Source organism: Panthera pardus, unplaced genomic scaffold (assembly GCF_024362965.1).
Source record: "Panthera pardus isolate Hobbes unplaced genomic scaffold, ASM2436296v1 HiC_scaffold_16, whole genome shotgun sequence".
Lineage (NCBI taxonomy): Eukaryota > Metazoa > Chordata > Mammalia > Carnivora > Felidae > Panthera > Panthera pardus.
In genome coordinates, this window is record NW_026526721.1 from 118,969,565 (window position 1) to 118,993,035 (window position 23,471).

At 36.9% G+C, this 23,471-nt stretch overlaps 1 protein-coding gene across 8 annotated transcripts in view; it reads left to right on the plus strand.

The window, feature by feature from the left end:
• Positions 1-23,471, plus strand: part of SLC9A9 (solute carrier family 9 member A9) — a 701,238-nt gene that overhangs the window by 147,495 nt on the left and 530,272 nt on the right. For all 8 annotated transcript variants that reach the window (XM_053903745.1, XM_053903747.1, XM_053903744.1 and 5 more), the window contains one exon: positions 3,308-3,510. In XM_053903745.1, coding sequence (XP_053759720.1) covers positions 3,316-3,510 — 195 coding nt within the window. In that variant the 5' untranslated portion in view covers positions 3,308-3,315. The remainder of the gene's footprint in view (positions 1-3,307; positions 3,511-23,471) is intronic.

The window sequence follows — 23,471 nt, forward strand, 5'->3', positions numbered from 1 at the left end:
GACCTGGCTGAAGTCGGACGCTTAACCGACTGCGCCACCCAGGCGCCCCTCTTGGGAGATTTTTGATTACTGATTCAATTTCTTTAGTGATTATAGTCTTTTCAAATTTTCTATTTCTTCCTGTTTCAGTTTTGGTAGTTTATATATTTGTATGAATTTGTCCATTTCTTCAAGATTGCCCAATTTATTGGCAATAATTGCTCATAATATTCTCTTATTATTGTTTGTATTTCTTATGTTTATTTATTTTTGAAAGAGAGAGGCAGAGAATGAGCAGAGGAGGGGCAGAGAGAGTGGGAGACACAGAATCTGAAGCAGGCTCCAGCCTCTGAGCTGTCAGCACAGAGCCCGCTGCAGGACTCTAACCCACAAACCATGAGATCATGACCTGAGCCGAAGTTAGAGGCTTAACCACCTTAGTCACCCAGGCGCCCGTATTGTTTGTGTTTCTGCCAATGTTGGTTGTGATCTCTTTCATTTGTGATTTTACTTATTTGGCTCCTTTCCTTTCTGTTTTTGATCAATCTGGCTAGTGGTTTATCAATACTGTTAATTCTTTTGAAGAACCAGCTCCTGGTTTCATTGATTTGTTCAACTGTTTTTTTTTTTTTTTTCAATATCATTGATTTCTTTTCTAATCTTTATTATTTCCTTCTTCTACTGGTATTGGGCTTTATTTGCTGTTCTTTTTCCAGCTCTTTTAGGTGTAAGGTTAGGTTGTATATTTTAGACTTTTCTTCCTTCTTTAGGAATTCAGGAAGCAATTCAGGAAGGCCTGAATTGCTATATAATTCCCTCTTATGACCACCTTTGCTGCACCCCAAGATTTTGGGTTGTCATGTTTTCATTTTCATTGAGGTCCATGTACTTTTTAATTTCCTCTTTAATTTCTTGGTTAACCCATTCATTGTTTAGTAGGATGTTCATCTAATCTCCAAGTATTCATGGTCTTTCCAAATTTTTTTCTTATGGTTAATTTCGAGTTTCATAGTGTTGTGGTCTCAAAATACACAAGGTATGATCTTGATCTTTTTGTACTTGTTGAGGGCAGGTTTGTGTCTGGAGAATGTTCCATGTGCACTCAAGAAAAATGTATATTCTGATGCTTTAGGATGAAATGTTCTGAATATATCTATTAAGTCCATCTGGTCCAGTGTATCATTAAAAGCCATCGTTTCCTTGTTGATTTTCTGCTTAGATGATATGCCCATTGTTATAAGTGGGTGTTAAAGTCCTCTACTATTATGGTATTATTATCAATGAGTTTCTTTGTGATTAATCAATTTATATATTTTGGCGCTTTCACATTGGGGGCATAAATATTTACAATTGTTAGATCTTGGTGAGTAGACTCCTTAATTATGATATAATGCCCTTCTTCATCTCTTGTTACAGTCTTTATTTTAAAATCTAGTTTGTCTGATATAAGTATGGCTACTCCAGCTTTCTTTTGATGACAATTAGCATGATAGATGGTTCTCCATCCCCTTAGTTTCAATCTGTAAATATCTTTAGGTCTAAAATGGGTCTCTTGTAAGCAGCACATAGATGGGTCTTGTTTTCTTATCCATTTTGGTACCCTATGTCTTTTGATTGGAGCTTTTAGTCCATTGACATTTTGAGTGAGTACTGAAAGGTATGAATTTATTACCATTGTCTTGCCTATAGAGTTAGAGTTTCTGGTGATGTTCTCTGGTCCTTTCTAGTCTTTGTTGTTTTTGGTCTTTTTTGTTTTGTTTCATCTTTTCTCCACTCAAAGTATCCATCACCCTTAAAATTGCTTGCAGGGCTGGTTTAGTGGTCATGAACTCCTTTAGTTTTTGTTTGTCTAGGAAACAATTTATTTCTCCTTCTATTTTGAATGACAGCCTTGCTGGATAAAGAATTCTGGGCTGCATATTTTTCTGATTCAACACATTGAATATATCCTTCCAATTCCTGGGGAAGTTTTAGCTAGCTCTGCTGTTATGTACTGCCACCCACATGTGCAACCTGGATCCCAACTTATTCCCTGATTCAGCTTATCTGAGAAAATCTTACATGACCTTTTAAGATTCATCTAAAGCTTTGCATCATTCAAAGGGCTTTAGAGCATTTTCTCTCTATACTCCTATAACACAGAGGGCTTACTAACTGTCATAGCACATGTCACATTGTATTATGATTGTTTGCTTAAGGGTTTGCATTTTACAAACTTGAGCTATAGGACCAGGACTGTTTTTATTTTAAATCTAGAAATGTCTTGTACAAAATATGTACCCAACAAATTATTAATAAATAAATGAAAGTCCATTAGATGACTGGATTCACAAGAGTTGTAAAACCTCCCACATTTGATGTTTAAAGAGTAAATTGTGGATTTACCCTAAAACGCATGTATCAGTCCTAATTTTAAATTGAGGAATGTAAAGGCCTCTGAAGTTTCTTTGCTATTTGTTAATATATCCATAATATTAGGAAAGTTTACAGTTACCAGATTACCGTGAGCATCCTAACAGAGTATGTAAACTTAAAAGTCAAGGATTATTACTTGAATTCAACCTCCACTGAAAGGAATGTTGTGTCTTTAGAGTGCATTTGCTACAGATAAACAGAAACTTGATTCAAAGTTCTTTGAAAAATTAAAGAATATATTATGTCTAGCAGTAGGGTAGCTCCAGAATAGGTTGATCCATTTGTTCAGTGAAGTCATCAGGAACTGAGTTCTGTCTGTACCATGGCCCTACCATTCTCAGTATATTGCCTATGTCCTTGGACTGGATCCCCTTAAGGTCACAAAATATCTTTCAGCAAAAAAATGGAGAAATAAATTGTCTTGGTCATGTCCCAAGGGAGAAAACAAGAACACCGCTCTCCCAACCATGGTATATAAGTGCTTCCTTTTAGTTTGATGAGTCTGTCTTATACATGTGCTAATTTGTGAACCAAAAACTTTCTGGGAAATTTTATCTCCTGACTGATTATTAGATTACTCAATATTTTACAGGGCAAAGGTTTTCTTGAATCACTTTGTTAGATTGAAGAAGCGGGTAGCTTTTCCCTCCAAAATTTGTGGCTCCATTAGGAAAGAAAGAAGGGGGGAAATATGTGCTGGATATTCGAACAATAGTGTCCACACCACAAATATCTTAGTACAGTCAATCTATTGAACCGGTATCTATGGAATAGTGAGCAATTTCTAAACCAGGCAATGTATAACCTTTTCTTCTGCCACTTCTACAAGTTTAGAATCATATATTTAAAAGCACCCAGTAGTGAACATTTTAGATTCAGTTCCTCCAGTGCAATTGTTTATTCTTTATTTTAGGGCTAATAATGGGATTAATCATACGATATGCTACAGCACCAACTGATATTGAAAGTGGAACTGTTTATGATTGTGGAAAACTGGCCTTCAGTCCATCAACTCTGCTGATTAATATCACTGACCAAGTTTATGAATATAAATACAAGAGAGAAATAAGCCAACATAACATCAATCCTCACCAAGGCAATGCTATACTTGAAAAGGTAAGGATTCCAGCTGGTGATATATTTTTGTTTTCAAGTATAAAAAAATTGAACCATCATATGTAATACATTAATACACGTGTATATGTTCTTTTTAAACAGCACACTGTTGGGCCAATTTAGTTGACTGAGGGGTTAATGCCTTGATACATTCTTATTGTAAGTTTAGTTGTTTGTATTTTTTCCTAGAAGTTGCAAAAGAATGGTTTTTAATATAATTGTTTTGCAAAGCATTGATGCATTCGATAAACAGATAATTCTGACTCTGCCTGTCATGATACTTGTTTCAAATATTTACACACGTGTTCATGTGTCATTATATATATTGACAGCTGGCTACTCAGATCAAATATTCCTTAAGTCAAAAGGAAAACGGAGGGGAATAAAAAATTTTGCGCTTGTAAATCTTGATTTAAGGTGACTAGCTTTTGGCTGCCAACACAGAACACTGGCCACTTGGCTGTTTATAAATATACTGACACACAGTCAATCTCAAGAGACCTTGATTCCACCAGTTTAGTTAGAAATCTTAGGTAGAAAAAAGAAAAATTGTAAAGTAACCCATCTTTGTTTCTTTGTTTCAAGTTTTTATTTAACATCCAGTTAGTTAACATATAGTATAATATTAGCTTCAGGAGTAGAATTCAGTGATTCATCACTTATATACAATATCCAGTGCTCATCACAATAAATGTCCTTTTTAGTCCCTGTCACCCATTTAACCTATCCCTCCTCCCATTTCTCCTCCAGCAACCTTCAGTTTTTTCCCTATAGTTAAGAATGTTTTATGTTTTGCCTCTCTCTCCTTTTTTCCCCCATGTTCATCTGTTTTGTTTCTTAAATTCCACATATGCATCAAATCATATGGTATTTGTCTTTCTCTGACTTATTTTACTTGGCATAATACTCTCTAGCTCCATCCACGTCATTGCAAATGGCAAGATTTCATTTTTTTGATGACTGAGTAATATTCCATTGTGTGTGTGTATGTACATGTGTACGTATATGTATGTATATATACACACACACATATATACATACATATATATACACACACACACCACATCTGTCTTATACGTTCATCAGTCAATGGACATTTGAGCTTTTCCATAATTTGGCTATTGTTGACAATGCTGCTATAAACATTGGTGTACATGCATCCCTTCAGATCAGTATTTTTGTATCCAGCAATTGTTGGATAGTTCTATTTTTGACTTTTTGAGAAAACTCCATACTATTTTCCAAAGTGACTGTACCAATTTGCATTCTCACCAGCAGTGTAAGACCATCTTTTAAAAATGGTCTTATTATTACAAATTTGTGAACTGCTTCAGTTATTGAAAGGAAACTTCCTTCTGTTCTCAGGACTATGGGTCAGAAAACAGGTAAGATTACCTCTTGTAGTGTATTATGAATTCTGGATTAGTCTTTGGAATAAAGAATAAGTGAATTTGTGTTTAATATTATAAGTACACGCTAAGAACCAGGATCTTTTTTTTTTTAATGTTTATTTATTTTTGAGAGAGAGAAAGATAGAGTGTAAGCAGGGGTGGGGCAGAGAAAGAGGGAGACATAGAATCTGAAGCAGGCTACAGGCTCTGAGCTGTCAGCACAGAGCCTGACATGGGGTTCAAACTCACCAACAGTGAGATCATGACCCAAGTCAAAGTCGGATGCTTAACCCACTGAGCCACCCAGGTGCCCCAGGAACCAGGATCTTATGTGACTCATGACAGAACTTTCTGAGTTAGACCTGAGAGCTTCCTTGATGGAAATTTATTTTATCACTTTCACCCGTACGGATTTAGTTTTCTTTTAATACACACACACACACACACACACACACACACACACACACACACACATTTGTTTCTATTTTGAGAGATTTGGGGTAAGAAGGGACATACTTGGTCTGTCATTTTTCCTCACTCAAGATGGATAATTTTTAGTGTTTTTTTCACATTATTTTCCACTAGCACATTTCTAGATTAACTTCCTCCTAGCACTTGGTGAGGGCTCAGGAAAGTAAAACTAATTATAATATGAGCCTAAATCAAACTTAGAAAAGTAAATTGAAGCATGCAAAACACAAATTGAATAATATTTCTGAAATAAATAGGAACAACTTCTAAATCTTCTGCTGTTTTTTTAAATTGATTATAATTTTGTATTTTCAGAAGTTCATAGAAGAGATGAATTTATGCTAATAGTATTGATGAAAATCAAGAATTTAAAATATATTTAAAAGCTGAAAGGACAATGCCATTATGCCATTGTCATACTTGAGACAATTAACAATAACTCAATAGCATCTAATATAATCTATTTGTATGAGATAAATTTCCCCTAATGTCCCAGAATGTCTTTTTAAACTGTGTCCTCATCTAGGACATAATTTAAATATAGATCCAGGATCTAATCAAGGTTTTTGCCCACATTTTAATCTGGAAAAGTCCTTTTCTCCCACAACATTGAACTTTTTGAAGTGTCCAAGTCATTTGTACGATGTCCCATATCCTGGATTTTTTTCTGGTTCTCTTAGTATATTTATATTACTGTTTTTTACATATTTTATTTCTTCAAAATGTTGTTTAAATTCTAGTTAGCTAATGTAGTGTAATATTTGTTTTAGAAGTAGAATTTAATGATTCATCACTTACATGTAATACCCAGTGCTCATCATAACAAGTGCCCTTCTTAATACCCATCACCCATTTAGCCCATCCTCCTCCACCAACCTTCAGTTTGCTCTCTATTGTTAAGAGTCTCTTATGGTTTGCTTCCCTCTCTCTCTTGTTTTTCTCCCTTCCCATATGTTCATCTGTTTTGTTTCTTAAATTCCACCTATGAGTGAAATCATATGGTATTTGTCTTTCTCTGACTGACTTATTTTGTTTAGCATAAGACACTATAGCTCCATCCACATTGTTGAAAATGGCAAGATTTTATGTATTTTGATGGCTGAATAATATTCCATCATATATATATGCCACATCTTCTTCATCCATTCATCAGTGGAGAGACATTTGGGCTCTTTCCATAATTTAGCTATTGTTGATAATGCTGCTATAAATATCATGGTGCATGTACCCCTTTTGAATCTGTATTTTTTTATTCTTTGGGTACATACCTAGTACTGCAATTGCTGGATCATTAAGTAGTTATATTTTCAGCTTTTCGAGAAACCTCCATACTATTTTCCAGAGTGACTGCACCAGTTTGCATTCCCACCAACAGTATAAGAGGGTTCTCCTTTCTCGGCATCCTCCCCAACATGTGTTGCTTCTTGTGTTGTTAATCATAGCCATTCTGAATGGCCTGAGGTGCTATCTCATTGTGGTTTTGACTTGCATTACCCTGATGATGAGTGATGTTGAGCAGCTTTTCCTGTGTCTGTTAGCCATATGTATATTCTCTTTCGAAAAATGTCTGTTCATGTCTTCTGCCTATTTCTTCACTGGATTATTTAATTTTGTGGGTTGAATTTGATAACTTCTTTATAGATTTTGGATACTAACCCTATATCCAATAGGTCATTTGCACATATTTTTTCCCATTCCATAGGCTGCCTTTTAGTTTTGTTGATTGTTTCCTTGGCTGTGCAGAAGCTTTTTATCTTGAGGAAGTCCCAATAGTTCATTTTTGCTGTTGTTTCCTTTGCCTCCAGATATGTGTCTTGTAAGAAGTTGCTATGGCCAAGGTCAAAGAAGATGTTCCCTATTTTCTCCTCTAGGATTTTGATGGTTTCCTATGTCACATTTAAGTCTTTCATATATTTTGAATTTACTTATATGTAAGGTGTAAGAAAGTGATCCAGTTTTATTCTTCTGTGTGTTGCTGTCCAGTTTTTCCAACACCATTTGCTAAAGAGACTGTCTTGTTTTCATTGGATATTCTTTCCTGCTTTCTCAAAGATGAGTTGACCATATAGTTGTGTGTCCATTTCTGGGTTCTCCATTTCACTGATCTATGTGTCTGTTTCTGTGCCATTACCATACTGTCTTGATGACTACAGCTTTGTAACATAGCTTGAAGTCCAGAATTATGATGCCTCTTGCTTTGCTTTTCCTTTTCAGGATTGCTTTGGTTATTCGGTGTCTGTTGTGGTTCCATACAAATTTTAGGATTGTTTATTCTAACTCTGTGAAAATTCTGGTGGCATTTTGGTAGGAATTGCATGAAATGTGCTGATAGCTTTGGGTAGTATAGACATTTTAACATTGTTCTTCCAATCCATGAGCATGGAATGCTTTTCCATTTCTTTGTGTCCTCTTCAATTTCTTTCACAAGTGTTCTTTAGTTTTCAGAATACAGATATTTTACCTCTTTGGTTAGGTTTAATCCTAGATATCTTATGGTTTTAGGTGCAATTGTAAATGGGAACAACTCCTTGATTTTTTTTCTGCTGCCTCATTATTGGTGTATAGAGATGCAACAGATTTCTGTATATTGATTTTATATCCTGAGACTTTGATGAACTCATGTATTAGTTCTAGAAATTTTTTGCTGGAGTCTTTCAGGTTTTCTACATAGAGTATCATGTCATCTGCAAATAGTGAAAGTTTGACTTCTTCCTTGCCCGTTGGATGCCTTTTATTTCTTTTTGTTGTTTGACTGCTGAGGCTAAGACTTCCAGTTCTATGTTGAATAGTAATGGGGAGAGTGGATATCTCTGTCTTGTACCCAACAGTAGAGGAAAAGCTCTCAGATTTCCCCCCTTGAGGACAATATTATCTGTGAGTCTTTCATATATGGCCTTAATGATATTGAGGTATGTTCCATGTATCCCTACTTTGTTCAGAGTTTTTATCAAGAATGGATTCTGTATTTTATCAAACACTTTTTCTGCATCTATTGACAGGATCATATGATGCTTATCCTTTCTTTTATTAATGTAGTATATCACATTGATTGATTTGTGAATATTGAATCAGCCCTGCAGCCCAGGAATAAATCCCACTTGATCATGGTGAATATTTCTTCGAATGTACTATTGAATTGGATTTGCTAGTATCTTGTTGAAAATTTTTACTTCCGTGTTCATCAGAGATACTGGCCTATAACTCTTCTTTTTAGTGGGGTCTTTCTCTGGTTTTTGAATCAAGATAATGCTAGCTTTATAGAATGAATTTGGAAGTTTTCCTTCCATTTCTATTTTTTGCAACAGTTAGAGGATAGGTATTCACTCTTCTTTAAATGTCCAGTAGAATCCCCCTGGGATGTCATCTGGCCCTGCACTTTTGTTGGGAGATTTTTGATTACTGATTTAATTTCTTTGCTGCTATGGGTCTGTTTAAATTTTCTATACCTTCCTGTTTCAGTTTTGGTAGTTTGTATGTTTCTAGGAATTTATCTATCACTTTCTTCTGATTGCCCACTTTGTTGGCATAATTTTTAATAATACTCTCTTATAATAGTTTGTATTTCTGTGGTAATGGTTGTGATTTCTCCTCTTTCATTCATGATTTTATTTATTTGGTTCCTTTCTCTTTTCTTTTTGATAAGCCTGGCTAGGGGTTTATCAATGTTATTAATTCTTTTGAAGAACCAGCTCTTAGTTTTTTTGATCTCTTCTATTTGTTTGTTGTTGTTGTTGTTTGTTTGTTTTGTTTTGTTTTATTTCTGTATCATTTATTTCTGCTTTAATCTTTATTATTTCCCTTCTTTTTGCTGGCTTAAGTCTTTATTTGCTGTTCCTTTTCTAGCTCTTTAAGTGTAAGGTTATGTTGTGTATTTGAGACCTTTCTTGCTTGTGTTTCAGTATACTTCCTCTTATGGCCACCTTTGCTGCCTCAAAGGTTTTGGATTGTCATGTTTTCATTTTCATTTGTTTCCGTGTCTTTTTAAATTTCTTCTTTAATTTCCTGTTAACTCATTAATTCTTTAGTAGGACGTTCTTTAACCTCCATGTATTTGTGGTCTTTCCAAATTTTTTCTTGTGGTTCACTTCAAGTTTCATAAGGCTGTGGTCTGAAAATATGTATAGCATAATCTCAGTCTTTTTATACTGGTTGTGGCCTGATTTGTGACCCAATGTGTGATCTATTCTGGAGAATGTTCCATGTGCACTTGAAAAGAATGTATATTTTGCTACTTTAGAATGGAATGTTCTGAATATGTTAAGTCTATCTGGTCCATTCTTAAGACCATTGGTCCAGTGTGTCACTCAAAGCCCTTGTTTCCTTGTTGATTTTCTGCTTAGATGATCCATCCAGTGCTGTAAAATCCCCCACTATTATTGTATTATTATGAGTTTCTTTATGTTTATTATTAATTGATTTATATATTTGGGTTCTTTCAAGTTTGGGGCATAACTATTTACAATTGTTACAACTTCTTGATGGATAGACCCCTTAATTATGATATAATGCCCTTCTTGATATCTTGTTACAGTCTTTGGTTTAAAATCTAACTTGGGGGCACCTAAGTGGCTCAGTCAGTTAAGTGTCTGGCTTCAGCTGAGGTCACGATTTCACAGTTTATGAGTTCAAGCCTGTGTCAGGCTCTCTGGTGTCAGCATGGAGCTTGCTTCAGATCCTCTTTCCTCTTCCCTCTTTTCCCCTCCCCCCCCCCTCAAAAATAAATATTTATACATACATACATACATACATACATACATACATAAAATCTAGTTTGTCTGGGGGTGCCCGGGTGGCTCGGTCAGTTAAGCATCTGACTCTTGATTTCAGCTCGGCTCATGATCTTGCAGTTTGTAGGATCAAGCCCCACATTGGATTCTGTGTCCTGATAGCATGGAGCCTGCTTGGTATCTCTCTCTCCTTTTCTCTGCCCTCCTCTGCTTATGCTGCACTCTCTCTCTTTCTAAAAATAAATAAATAAACTTAAAAAAATATAAAATATAAAATATAGTTTGATATAAGTATGGCTATTCCAGCTTTCTTTTGATGTCCATTAGCATGATGTATAGTTCTTCATCCCCTCACTTTCAATCTGCAGATGTCTTTAGGTCTAAAATGAATCTCTTGTAGGTAGCATATACATGAGTTTTGTTTTGTTTTGTTTTTTAATCCATTCTGATACCCCATGTCTTTTGATTGGATCATTTTGTCCATTTACATTCAGAGTTATTATTGATAGATATGAATTTAAAGCCATTGTATTACCCAGAACGTTGGTGTTTCTTATGATGTTCTCTGTTCCTTTCTAGTCTTTGTTGCTTTTGGTCTATTTTTTCCCCACTCAAAGAGTCCCCTTTAATATTTAATATTCCTTGCAGGGCTCATTTAGTGGTCATGAGTTTCTTTAGTTTTTATTTTTCCCAGAAGCTCTTCATCTCTCCTCCTATTCTGAATGACAGCCTTGCCAGATAGCATTTTCTTGGCTGCATATTTTTCCCATTCAGCACATTGAATACATCATTCCATTCCCTTATGGCCTGCCAAGTTTCTGTGGACAGATCTGTAAACCTGATTTGTCTTCCCTTGTAGGTTAAGGATTTTTTTTTCCCTTGTTGCTTTCAGGATTCTTTCCTGGTCTGTATTTCATGAATTTGACTATGAAATGTATAGGCCAGCTTTTGTTGAATTTAATGGGAGTTATCTGTGCCTCTTGGATTTTGATGTCTGTTTCATTCTCCAGATTAGGGAAGTTTTCAGCTATAATTTGATAAAGTAAACTCTGCCCCTTTCTCCTTCTCTTCTTCTTGGGGAGAATGATACGATATGAATGGTATTACATTTTATGGAGTTGCTGAGTTCACTAAACCTACATGTGTGATCCAATATTTTTCAGCTACATTATTTTCCATAATTTTATCTTCTGCATCACTGATTCATTTCTTTGTTTCATCCATCCTCATTGTCATTGCATCCAGTCGGTTTGGCATCTGTTATAGCATTTTTTTTTATTTTCACCTGTCTAGATTTAGTTCTTTTATCTCTGCAGGAAAGGATTCTTTGGTGTCTTCTATGCTTTTCTCAAGCCCAGCTCGTATCCTTATGATTGTTATTTTAAGTTCTGCTTGAGGCATATTACTTATATCTATTTTTATTAAATCCCTGGCTGTTACTTCTTCCCATTCTTTTGTGGTGAATTTCCTGTCTTATCATTTTGTCTAGGTCACTGTGTGTGTATGTGTGTGTGTGTGTGTGTGTGTGTGTGTGATTGTTAGGAAAGCCTGTAATATTCCTGTTCCTGAGAGTAATGGCTATATTAAGGAGAGGTTCTATACTGTCTTGGGCCTGGTGCTTCAGGAAGTATTTCAGAGTGTGAATTCTACTATTGTGTTTTGGCGATTCCTTCCCTCAAGTCAGTCCTCTGCAGAGTTTCTCCTTGCCTTCAGTGGCGGGTGTTTGGACCTTGCCTATTCTGTGGCAAATTTTAAGCGTGTTTTGGTCTGCTTGTTGAAAATAGCTAGATCCTATTTCCTCTAGAGCTGAAGCTTTGCAGCACTCTATGATCAGTAGACTTGGTGCATATGAGGGGTTTGTGCTGGTCTTCTGGCCTGCTGTTCTGATTCTCAGGCTGACTTGCCCTAGTGAAGATGCACCTGCAGGACACAGGGGCATGGGGCTTAGTGTAAGAGGCTCCAGCCACCACTTGGGGGGCATTGTGTTGCTCACTGAAGTCATTAGTGCTGATGGGCTGGGAGGAAAAGGCATCACCTCACTCTTTCGTCCCCAGAGTGGGGAGTTCGCACTTGCTACTCTTCAGAAAGCCCTCACAGAAGAGTAAGCAGTCTTCCCTCTTGTGTCCCCCAGTTTCCATCAGATCCCTGCCTTCAGCCTGTCTTTGTCCATTCTGTCTGCCTGCCAGGAAGCACAGTACTCCTGTGTTTTATCTCAGGCACATGTCAGGGCTTCAGAACTACAAATTTTAAAAACCCGGCATGGGGGGATCAGCGCTGATCCTTTAGGGAGGGTCTCACTACACTGTGGTCATTTGTCCCAGAAAAGCAGTCACATGACCACACAGTGGTTTGAATTTTATTTTATGGTAAAGCACAGCAAAAAGCTGGCACCAAGGTTTGCTGCCCTCAGCAAGTGTCTCTGTTCCTATGCTAATGAACAGGGCAGCACATTGGCACCTGCGAGCTCTTTTGTACCTGGAGAGGCCATGCCACCTATCCCAAATGCACTTGAAGAAGGGGAACTCTGTCTCCTGTGTGACCCAGGGAATCCTCAGACTGCACTGTCTGCTCCTAGGGCTTCACTCTCTTTCCCCACAGGAGCAGCACTAAGCCCATTAAACATGACCCTTGCAATGGTGCAGACTTCTTAAACTTCTGCCTTTGAGCTCCACTGCTTATAAAAGCTTGTGGTAGTCAGCCCCTCTCCTTTTCCCAGCCAATGCTTTTGGGGAAGAGTTTTTCTTGTGCAATCCCCCTGTGTGCTGTCTTCACTCTTTCTATCTCTCTCGCTCCTTTCTCTGTGATCAGAGGTCCCTCACCTCAGTTCTTTTGTCCCCCAAATCATCTCTCTGCAGCTTCTACTTTCCATGATGTGGCCATTTTTCTACCTCTAGATATGCAGTTTGTTCTTTCAGTCTTCAGATCAATTATTTAGGTGTTCAGAACGTTTGATATTTATCCAGCTGTGTTGAAGGCAAACTTAGGGTCCCCTTACTCCTTCACCATCTTAACTATTTTCTTAATTTCTGTTGTTTTGGATGATCTCTTCCATATGATTCTTTCTATTCATGTGGATAATAGAAAATTATCTACCCTGAAATAAAAAATAATTCAAATGACTTTGTTGGCAGCATAGGGTTTTATTTAAAACACACTCTTCATTTTTACCTCTAGTTAGCACCTGGACATAAATTAAGTATTTATCTCTTCACTCTCTACTTATTTTTATCTTCATTTCTTAGCAGCACTATTTCACCAAACAGGTTGACCCCCCAAATGCTGATAGTTACCTGTTACTATAACAATTTTTTTTTCCAGCAGGATTGCCAGTAATTGATCAGAAATTTTGTTACTGTATTGTTGACATGTTGATTCATTTATCATCAGCCAGTTCCAGTGTTTGCTTTTGAAAAACTAAGGCAAGACTTGGAGAAAATGTCCAAGTCACTGGGGATTTCTTGGATTTTTAATTGGATGGATTATGAATTCTGTATATAAAAAGTTTAATTCACCTTGAATAGCTCAAGTATTTCCTAGATTAATGTCTAAATTATGTGAATTATTTGTCATAATTAGTATTTGTTCCTCCAGGCATCCAAAGTTGGCAGTAGGCAATTCAGTATCCAGAGTAAGTCCTCCCCTCATTGCTGGTGGAGAAAGAGGCATCCACCGGTATACTTACCATATTAGATGACTTTAAGTGGAAAGGACCTTGTTATAAATGGCCAGACCGTATTTTAATGCACATTTGTTTCTTATGTGCCAATGCTAGCGGGGGGCATAGTTAGTGAAAATAAAAAATCCACAGTCTGTCTTTCTTACTGGGAATTCTCTACTGCACACAACTATGCATTATCAATCAATTATTCAATCAATTTTTGTCAGAAGCAACAGGATTCCATTCATTGGATGACTGGTAAGGATGTAACATGGAGTACTGGGGGAAAAAATTCAAGACCCGCAAAAATTCAGCACCAGATAGATCTTCCATATATCCTTAATAAGTTCCTTTAACTCCAACTTTCTTATTTGTGAAATGAGGAGATTAGAGCTATTTTGTAGAGTTGTTTTAATGTTTAAATGAGATGATGTATCTAATGTGTCTGGCTACTATGAGGCCCTTTACATTGTACTACTATTACTGTCTTTACTGCTATTACCACTACCACTCTTTTTTTTAAACCACTTTATTGACAATTGATTGACGTACAAAAAGCTATACGTATTTAGTGTGCACAACTTGGTGAGTTTAAGATGCAGCTGTTTTTTGTTTTGTTTGTTTTTTGTTTTATTTTTTAAATTTACATCCAAGTTAGCATATAGTGCAACAATGATTTCAGGAATAGATTCCTTAGTGCCCCTTACCAGTTTAACCCATCTCCCCCCCACAACCCCTCCAGCAACCCTCTGTTTGTTCTTCATATTTAAGAGTCTCTTATGTTTTGTCCCCCTCCCTGTTTTTATATTACTTTTTGTTTCCCTTCCCTCATGGTCATCTGTTTTGTATCTTAGAGTCCTCATATGAGTGAAGTCATAAAATATCATATGACCATTATCACTTCTAATACCACCACCAGTATCGTCACCACTGCACTACCTCTAACACCAATGCTATCATTGCTGCTACAAGATAATGTTGGAATGCTTAATAAATGCCAGGGATTAAGGACATGTGTGTGCATGCTTTTTTCACTCATTTAACATTTGTTGGGGAGAAAAGATCAATATATAATACATAGCGGTGCCTGGGTGGCTCAGTCAGTTGAGCATCCAACTCTTGATTGTGGCTCAGGTCATGATCCCAAGGTCATAGGATTGAGCCCCATGTTGGGCTCTGCACTGAGCTTGGAGTGTGCTTAAGATTCTCTTTCTCTCTCTCTCTCTCTTTCTCTCTCTCCTTCTCCCCACCCTGCCCTTCTCCCCTCTTCATGGGCGCCCCCCCTCATATATATATAATCTTTAACTAGTTTTAGCTGAGTGAGGCCTATATTCTTTTACATGATGATTTTATATTAATTTGTTATGTAATATTTAAACTACCAAATGTCTACTAAAAATTTCTGAATTTCATATCAATAGAGAGTTTAAAACTTGCTTTTGAAAAGCAGATTATAAAAGAACTTTATCACTCATTTATTCATTCTTTCAATACAGGTGAACTGAGTGAGTCCCATCAGTTTCAATTCTAAAGTAATGAATGCTTGCAAGGAGTTTATTAATAAATCAGGGGAAAACACAGTAAATGAATAAATGAATAAATATACCACAAAGCTTGGTATTAAGGGAGTAGGCCAAGTACCACAGGCACTCGGGAAAAACAATATTATTTCTTACTAAGGTGATAGGAAAGCTTTCAAAGAAAGAAAAGTTAACTAACTTTGGTAGTGGTGGTGTATATAATGTTTGGAAGTGGGGGTGTCATTATAAGCAAAGGCAAAAACATGATATGGAAGTGGAAAAAAAGACAATATTCTAAGAAAAACAGTTTCAGTTTGCTGGTGTATGAAAGACCGATAAAATGTAGGGTTAGAAATAATGGCAGAGCTTGATTACAGAAGCCCTTGAATGCTAAGCTGAGTAATGCACTCTCTATTTGTAGTCAGTGGAAGGGTGTTATGTTGATAAAATCAAAGGGATAGTTTGCCTGTCATGTAGAGGGTAGAGAGTGAAAGCAAGCTGACAAATGAGGCCTAAACTTGGATGGTAATCAAGGGGTGAATGGAAGAGAAGCAAGGAAGGAAGATGCTGCAGAATTTGGACCCACTGGACATGAGAAGAGAGAATGGCTTACCCTGCTACCTAGGTCTTATGGGTTCATAGAGGTGGTACGGCAGAAATGGGGAAGTTAGAAGTTAAGGGAAACAGCAGGTTAGGGGAACTTCACATGTATGGTTTAAAATTAATGAATGAATTAATCCATTTCATAACTAATTTATTATTGATTTAACACATTATGTTTTTGCCATATTGAGTTGGAGGGGTCAGGAGACCATTTGGCTGGAAAGGTCTTGCAGATCTAGTACACTTCCAAAGAGTTGTCAGCACAGTTAAATTTATACTTCCTATTATTCGTAAATCAGTTGACTGTAATGTGAAAAGTCAAAGGAAACTACCCAGAGAAAATTCTGCCAAGTCTTCACTTCCTGTGTGACAAGTGACACTATCCATTTTGTCAAGGAAGTTATTTTAGAGAAGGTTACCCTGCTGAGTAATCAGTTCTCTCTGTTGTTTTAATAAGGAAAATTGCAAGGCTGCAAATAGGTCACACTGAAGCTATTATCAATTATGTTGGTAATACTGTATATTTTTGAGATATTTTAAGGAAGCCTTTATAGCAACAGCTAATCATGTGACTTTTATAAATAATTTTGTATTTGCAGCATTAAAACATCAGTGTCTTATTTTTACTCTCACTGTCCAACTTTTTCTAATGGTAATTTAGACTTTTTGTGGTTCATTCTTAATTCTTATATATTTACTTGTGAACGATTTTTGTTTTTTCCAGTCTTTCTCTTTGCTTGATTATTCTGGTTCCAGAGGCCAGAGAACAGACCTCTTCTGGTAACAGGAAAAGCTTGACCAGAAAGAGTCACTGGACCATGAGATAAATATGTCCAGTTAATGCTAGGACACTTTGGAAAGAATAAGAAAAGACAGGAAAGAAATCTCCTCTAAAATTGTTCTCGGCACACTGAGAGAAGCAAGCATCATGATAAATCAGCACTTGGAGTTTGGAGAAACATTTGTAGGATATTATCAATTATTCCTCCATCCTGTAGAGAACAGGGATTCATGATTTATGTTTTGCTATCGTGACAAGTCTTGGATAATACAACATGAGAAGTACCAAGGGGGATTCTCAAACTTGGCAGTGAGTGGAATAGACTTAGCTACTGTCATCCTAAACCTCAGTTAAGGATGGATAGTTAAGATCTCTATTGTTATTAAAAAACTTAGCAGTTGTTTTTTTTTTTTTTTCATTTTACCTGTTTTCTTCCACCTTTGTCCAATTTTCTTTGCAAAAAGTTAGCCTGAGAGATGATTTCAGAAATGTCTCAAGATTCTAAGATTTTTCCATTTGGGTTTGTTTTTATTTTTGTCTTTTTTTTTTTTTTTTTTTTTTTTGCTGTGAAAGTATTTTTATTTATTTAATTCTTATTTTTTCTAGTTTTATTGAGATATAATCAACATATAAGAATGTGTTAGTTTAAGATATATAATGATTTGATATATGTAGGTATTATGAAATGATTATCACAATAAGTTTAGTTACCATCCATTACTTCACATAGTTATAATTTTTTTGTGTGATAAAACTTTTAAGTTCTACTTCTTTAGCAACTTTCAAATATACAATCCAATACTATTAACTATAGTCACCATGCTGTACATTAAATCCCCAAGCCTTATTTATCTTATAACTGTAAGTTTGTATCTTGTAACCACCTTCACCCATTTCCCTGACCCTTCACCTCTCACCTCTCGCAACCACCAATCTGTTCTGTTCCAAGTTCATTTTTTTAGATTTGAAATAAGTGAGGTATTACAGTATTTGTATTTTTTTTACCTTATTTCACTTAGCATAGTGTCCACAAGGTCAATCCTGTTGTTGCAAATGTCAGGATTTCCTTCTTTTTTATGGCTGAATAATAACCATGTGTGTATTTGTGTGTGTGTGTGTGTGTGTGTGTGTGTGGGTGGGTGTGGGTGTGGGTGTGTGTGTGTACCACATTACTTTATCTATTCATTCATTTATGGACACTTTGTTTTCATATCTTAGCTCTTGTAAATAATTATAAATAATAATATTGTAAATAATACTGTCATGAACATGAGAGGGCAGATATCTTGTGGGGATCTTAATTTCAATTCTGGTCCTGAGTCAGTCTCATAATTTCAATTCTGTTGGTAAATACCCTGAGGTGGATTGCTGGACCATTTGGTATTTCTAATTTTAATTTTTTTGAGGAACCTCCATACTATTTTCCATAGTGGCTGCACCAGTTTACATTCCCACCAACAGTGCACAAGTATTCCTTTTCTTCACATTTCTCACCAACACTTATATCTTGTCTTATTGATAATAGTTTTTCTAACAGGTAGGACATGGTATCTCATTGTAGTTTTGGTTTATATTTCCCTGGGGATTAGTTTCATTTGGTTTTAATTTAGTAATTGAATAGATTTTCTTCATTCATTTAGTCATTGAACAAATATTTATTTGTTGGACTCATCATATGCCAGGCCTTGCTTTCATGGAGCCTAGATTCCAGGGTAGAGATAGACAAAGGACAGTTTAGCACAATCATTTATAATGTAATGTCAGGTAGAGACATGTGCTATGTAGAAAAGTTAGCAAAATAAGAGGATGGGGAGCGAAGTATATTTAAGTGTGTCCTGCAGGGAAGGCCTCACTGAGGAGGTGAAGTTGGAGCTAAGATCTGAATGAAGTTGGGAGTGAGCCATGCAGAGATCTGGAAGAAGAGAATTTCAAAGCAGGGGGCAAAACTAAATAACATTAAATGCCTTAGCTTTCTGGAAGTCATGTTTTCCCTTACCGGGCCTTTGCTATATTTTTCATCAATATTCAAGACCATTTTGTCTATACCAAAAATCCTGGAAAAATTCTATTTGTTGGGGTAAAGAAGGGTGGAGGAGAAAAGAGACATCAACTTGGGATGGGGAGTGAAAATGAACAAAATGCAGAATTAACAGGAAGCCTGGCAGGCTCTGCATGGCACTCTAGCCAGGCTTCCCTTTAGAACGCAGAACCTAAACACCAAGGAGTTGTTTTACTACACTTTGTATCTGAGAACACCCCAAATTGCAGGATTAAGAAGTATCCTAGACAGCATTCCTTACCAGATATGTTTGGGAGAGTTTGGGGTAAGCCCTTGCCACCTGGAATATAGCTTAGATTTCTGATACAGGGCTATGGATAAGGCACTCAGGAACTCTTCTGACCTCTAGATAGAGGACTTTTTTCTTCTTCTCAAATCATCACTCAGCACTTACGTTCTTTATGTTCTTTTTTTTAAGTATTATTTTTTTTTAATTTATTTATTTTTGAGAGAGAGAGACAGAGGCAGGGACAGAGAGAGACAGAGAGAACAAGCATGAATATGGGAGGGGCAGAGAGAGAGGGGGAGAGAGAGAATCCCAAGCAGGCTCCACAGTGTCAGCACAGAGCCTGAAGTGGGGCTCAAACTCGTGAACCATGAGATCATGACCTGAGCTGAAATCAAGAGACAGATGCTTAACCAACTGAGCCACCCAGGCGCCCCACTCAGGACTTATGTTCTGAGGAAACTAACCACTGAAACATTTATTTGGAGACAGGGGGTACATTCCAAATAGCTGTTTAATTTTATCTCTTAAAAATCCTAGCTACTCAAAATAATGTAAAGGCTGTTGGTGCCAGTGAGCTCTTGGAGTGCCATGTGATCCGAGACCAAAGTCTCACACTCAGTCCTAGTTGTGAAAAGAAAGCATTTATGTGAAAGTGTATGGGTATCTTTATCACTGGGGTTAGTGTTCTTTCTAATATGATAAAATTTGGTAAGAGGTGAGTGTCTAGAAGTCAACGGCTTCTCAAATTTCTGGCTTCAAGCCCTAGAAAATATTCCAGACAACAATGGGAAGAAACAATTGGGATCCCCACTCATCTCCCAATCATCTCTGCCTTCTGACCTTTGGCTGGTTTTGGGCCGTCTTAAGTCACCAAGGACATGATAGTAGTCCCTGGGCCTCTGCAGCTTTGGCCGTGAAAAGAAACCCAGGGTTTCATCCATCTGAGCATCTATTTGTCTAGTGCCAGAAATGACTTACAGTGGTAGCACAGACACATCTTCTAGGAGCTATGGTAGCTAGCATAGCAGAACATGCCCTAGACCAATCCTTTGGGATGCTGAGTAGCTGCTACCCACTTAGGTACTAAAGGACAGGTTTTCACACTGTTTTGGGGTAGAGTGGGTGGCTGGGGGCTTTGAAGCTCTCCTCCCCATTTCTCTATCCTACTCAGTTAAAGATCATGGTGAATTACCTTCCATGAGACACTGATATTTAAAAAATATGACTCATAACTTGTTATTTGATACTATTTTCTGTACTTATTGATGAGCCCTGTATTTATTGTGTGTCATTTCCAAAATATTCCTAAGTAACCTTCCCAAAAAACTCCAAAATATTATTGTTTTAAACATCAACACATAATGTGTTAGGAATCTGGCATGTATAAGGCCACACAATATCATAGTTAGAATCCCACTCCACTCAGAATACCTGGGTTCAAACACCATGTCTACCTTTAATCAGCTGGGTGATCTTCAGCATGTAACCTAACCCTCAGTGCATTAGTTTTATCAAGTGAGGCAATACTAGTTCCAACCTCAAAATGTTATTATGAGGGATAAATGAAATTATTCATATAAAAGGCTAATATGCCAGGCATGTAGTAAATTCTTGGTAAATATTAATTATTATTATTATGTACCAGCTAACTGCTAAGTACTTTTAAAACACTGTTTTCAAAACTTTTGATTGTGTACCCCATCAGTAAAACACTCTTGAGTGTATGTATCTAATATATGCCTATTTATACATATGAAATGCAAGTAGTAATATATTTTGTACATTATTACTATACCAACATACTATGTACATTATAAAGCAGTATCAAATTAGAACTTCTATTTTTTATTTTTTAAAGTGATTTTATTAATTTTTTTAATGTTTGTTTTTTGAGAGATAAGAGTGCAAGTGGCAGAACGGCAGAGAGAGAGGGAGACACAGAATCCGAAGCAGGCTTCAGGCTCTGAGCTGTCAGTGCAGAGCCCGACATGGGGCTTGAATTCATGAACCGCAAGATCATGGCCTGTGTTGAAGTTGGACGCTTAACTGACTGAGCCATCCAGGTGCCCCTCAAATTAGAACTTTTAAAAGGATGCGATAAAAATAAAATATGAAAGGTTCTTTTCACACCCAAAGGGATCATCTTGTTCACTCGCTAGCATATGCACACTGCAACTTAGAGATATTAGGTCATATTTTATTAATTTTTTTTATTTTAGCTGTTTTGGATATCTTTCTTCAAAAATTCTGCTATTTTCTGAACTCTTAAATACTATATTACAAGTCTCATCAGCATCACTATATACATTGGGCTCTTGGCCTGAGATAAGGGTGTTCTTAGGGATTGACCAGCTTTGTGGAAATACTTGTCCTCACTCTAAGTGATTCCATGCTGTTTTACACCAGTATCCAATTCTTTTGTTTCATAGTTCCACCTATTGTTCTCCCACTAGTATCTTAGCTGAGTTATAAATTAATATTTATATATGTGATGTTTACATTGATGTCTATCTCTTCACTAGACTATAAAACTCTAAGAGGGCAGGGACAAGGCCTATCTGTGGTTATACTGTATTCCCAGTTCAAGGCAGGATGCCTGGCACATGGTAGATGCTTTGTGTGTCCTGAGTCGATGAGATAATAATGTATCATTCTCCTGTGGTCAATGGCTATTTTTCATTCTACTCTGCACTGTCCTACTTGCTAGCCATTTTACACCCAATATCTGTCATGGATTTCCTCTCAGAGTGAAGAACCAGGGCTCTCTGATTGGTTGTTTGTTACTCAGATGGTGGAATTGTTACAAATCTCATCTTCAAATAATCAAGTTGGAATGGAGGGAGACAGAGAAAAGGAGGCTGGGCACAGGATAAAGAGGGGAGGGAGGGAGGGAGAAAGAGAGATTTCCCATCAGACTTTTAGGCTGAGTAGATAAAACTTAAAATGGATCTTCCAATTCTTTCCCCCTTTGCTTTGTTCCTTTTAAAACATTAAACTGTGGAAAGAATGCACACTTATCATCTCTGGCCTCTAGTGAGTAGTTAAATAAGGTTCCATCCCACTGTATTTCCTGTTTTTTTTTCCCTAAGGTCTGTAAGAAGCTGCTCATTAGTGGCTTATACAGTCTGAGGGTAGGAACTACATCTGTAGCACAGGAGGGGTGGAAACCATCAAGAAGGATGGGAACCATAAGGAAACTCTGCATTTAAATGGCTTGTCTCCTGTTGCTATTTAAGCAAGAGTCAGGGGTCTCAGCTGCTCCCATTTCTGATTACAAGACTAACTGGACACTGTCTGATTTAGGGAGGTCTGCCTCAGGTGAGGGTGTGTGGAGCAAAAATGTCCAGCATGTTTAGGTGATCTTCACCTTTATTTCTCTTTATTTCTCACTGTTGCACATTGGGTTCCCAAAGAAGTAGACTCTGAGGTGGAGTTTATAAGTGGGATGGTTAAATGCCCTTGAGATCAACACCTTATGAATGGAAAAATAAATAAGCCTGAGTGGGCCAAGGGAGAAGTTAAGCTATGATGCAAGCCCAACAAGTTTAGCTAACCCCATGGGAAGCTCTGGAGTTAGGATGGCTCTTCAGCCTTATACCCAGTTGGACTGAGATGGCCTGGGCTCTAAAATACCAAATCATTCTATCTTTGGATATGGGCTACACTGAAAAAGGGCTGACCTTGGATGAGGTGGCTTTTTGCAGTCTTGACAATCCCTGGAGGGGCTGACAGCACTTCTAGCAGCAGGGACAAGTCCTTCACTGAAGGAGAATCCCAGTATCCAACATACTGACCCACATAGGGGAGGAAAAAATCTTTTCTTCTATTTGTCTAAGTTCTTGACTAGGGACACTTAGGGCTTAGAATTCAGGCTAAAGTGCCATTTTGGAAAAAAAAAAAAAAAAAAGAAGAAAGAAGGCAAGTTTTAAGAAGGTGACCAGGAAAATTAATATAAACAAGAGTAAGGTTGTTATGCAGATTTAAGTCTATGCCTTCTCCATTGATACATTTCTTATGAGTTAGAGTCATACTTCTCTTCTTGGTACTAAGAAGGAGACAGGCTTCCTTACAAATGGAGATTTCCTTAGTGTAAATTTTCCTTACAAAAGGATAACTTCTAGTCTGTCTTCAGAGCTTCAGAGCTTCTCTTCAAAATAATCAGTACAAAATAATTCTTATGGTCAAAGGACTTTTCTTCTGGAGGAGGGGGCAAGTAGGGGGAGCATATCCTGATTTCCTATACTTCCCATAGGCTAGGATCTTATATAGATGTTGTGCTCAAGAATGGTACTTAAAGAGTTAACATATAGCTGAAATAAAATGACACAGTAGAGTACTAGAGTAGGGTTGTCCTGGATTTTGAGAGCTGATTATTTATTAAATATCCAAGTATTTTATATGCCAGTTGCTCAAACATTTGTAGATTGAAATGGGCCATGGTAGGAATATTTGTTTACATGACAGAAATTGTCAAGGCTTGTGGGCTTTTTTTTTTTTTTTCATCCATAGAGATGGTTTACCA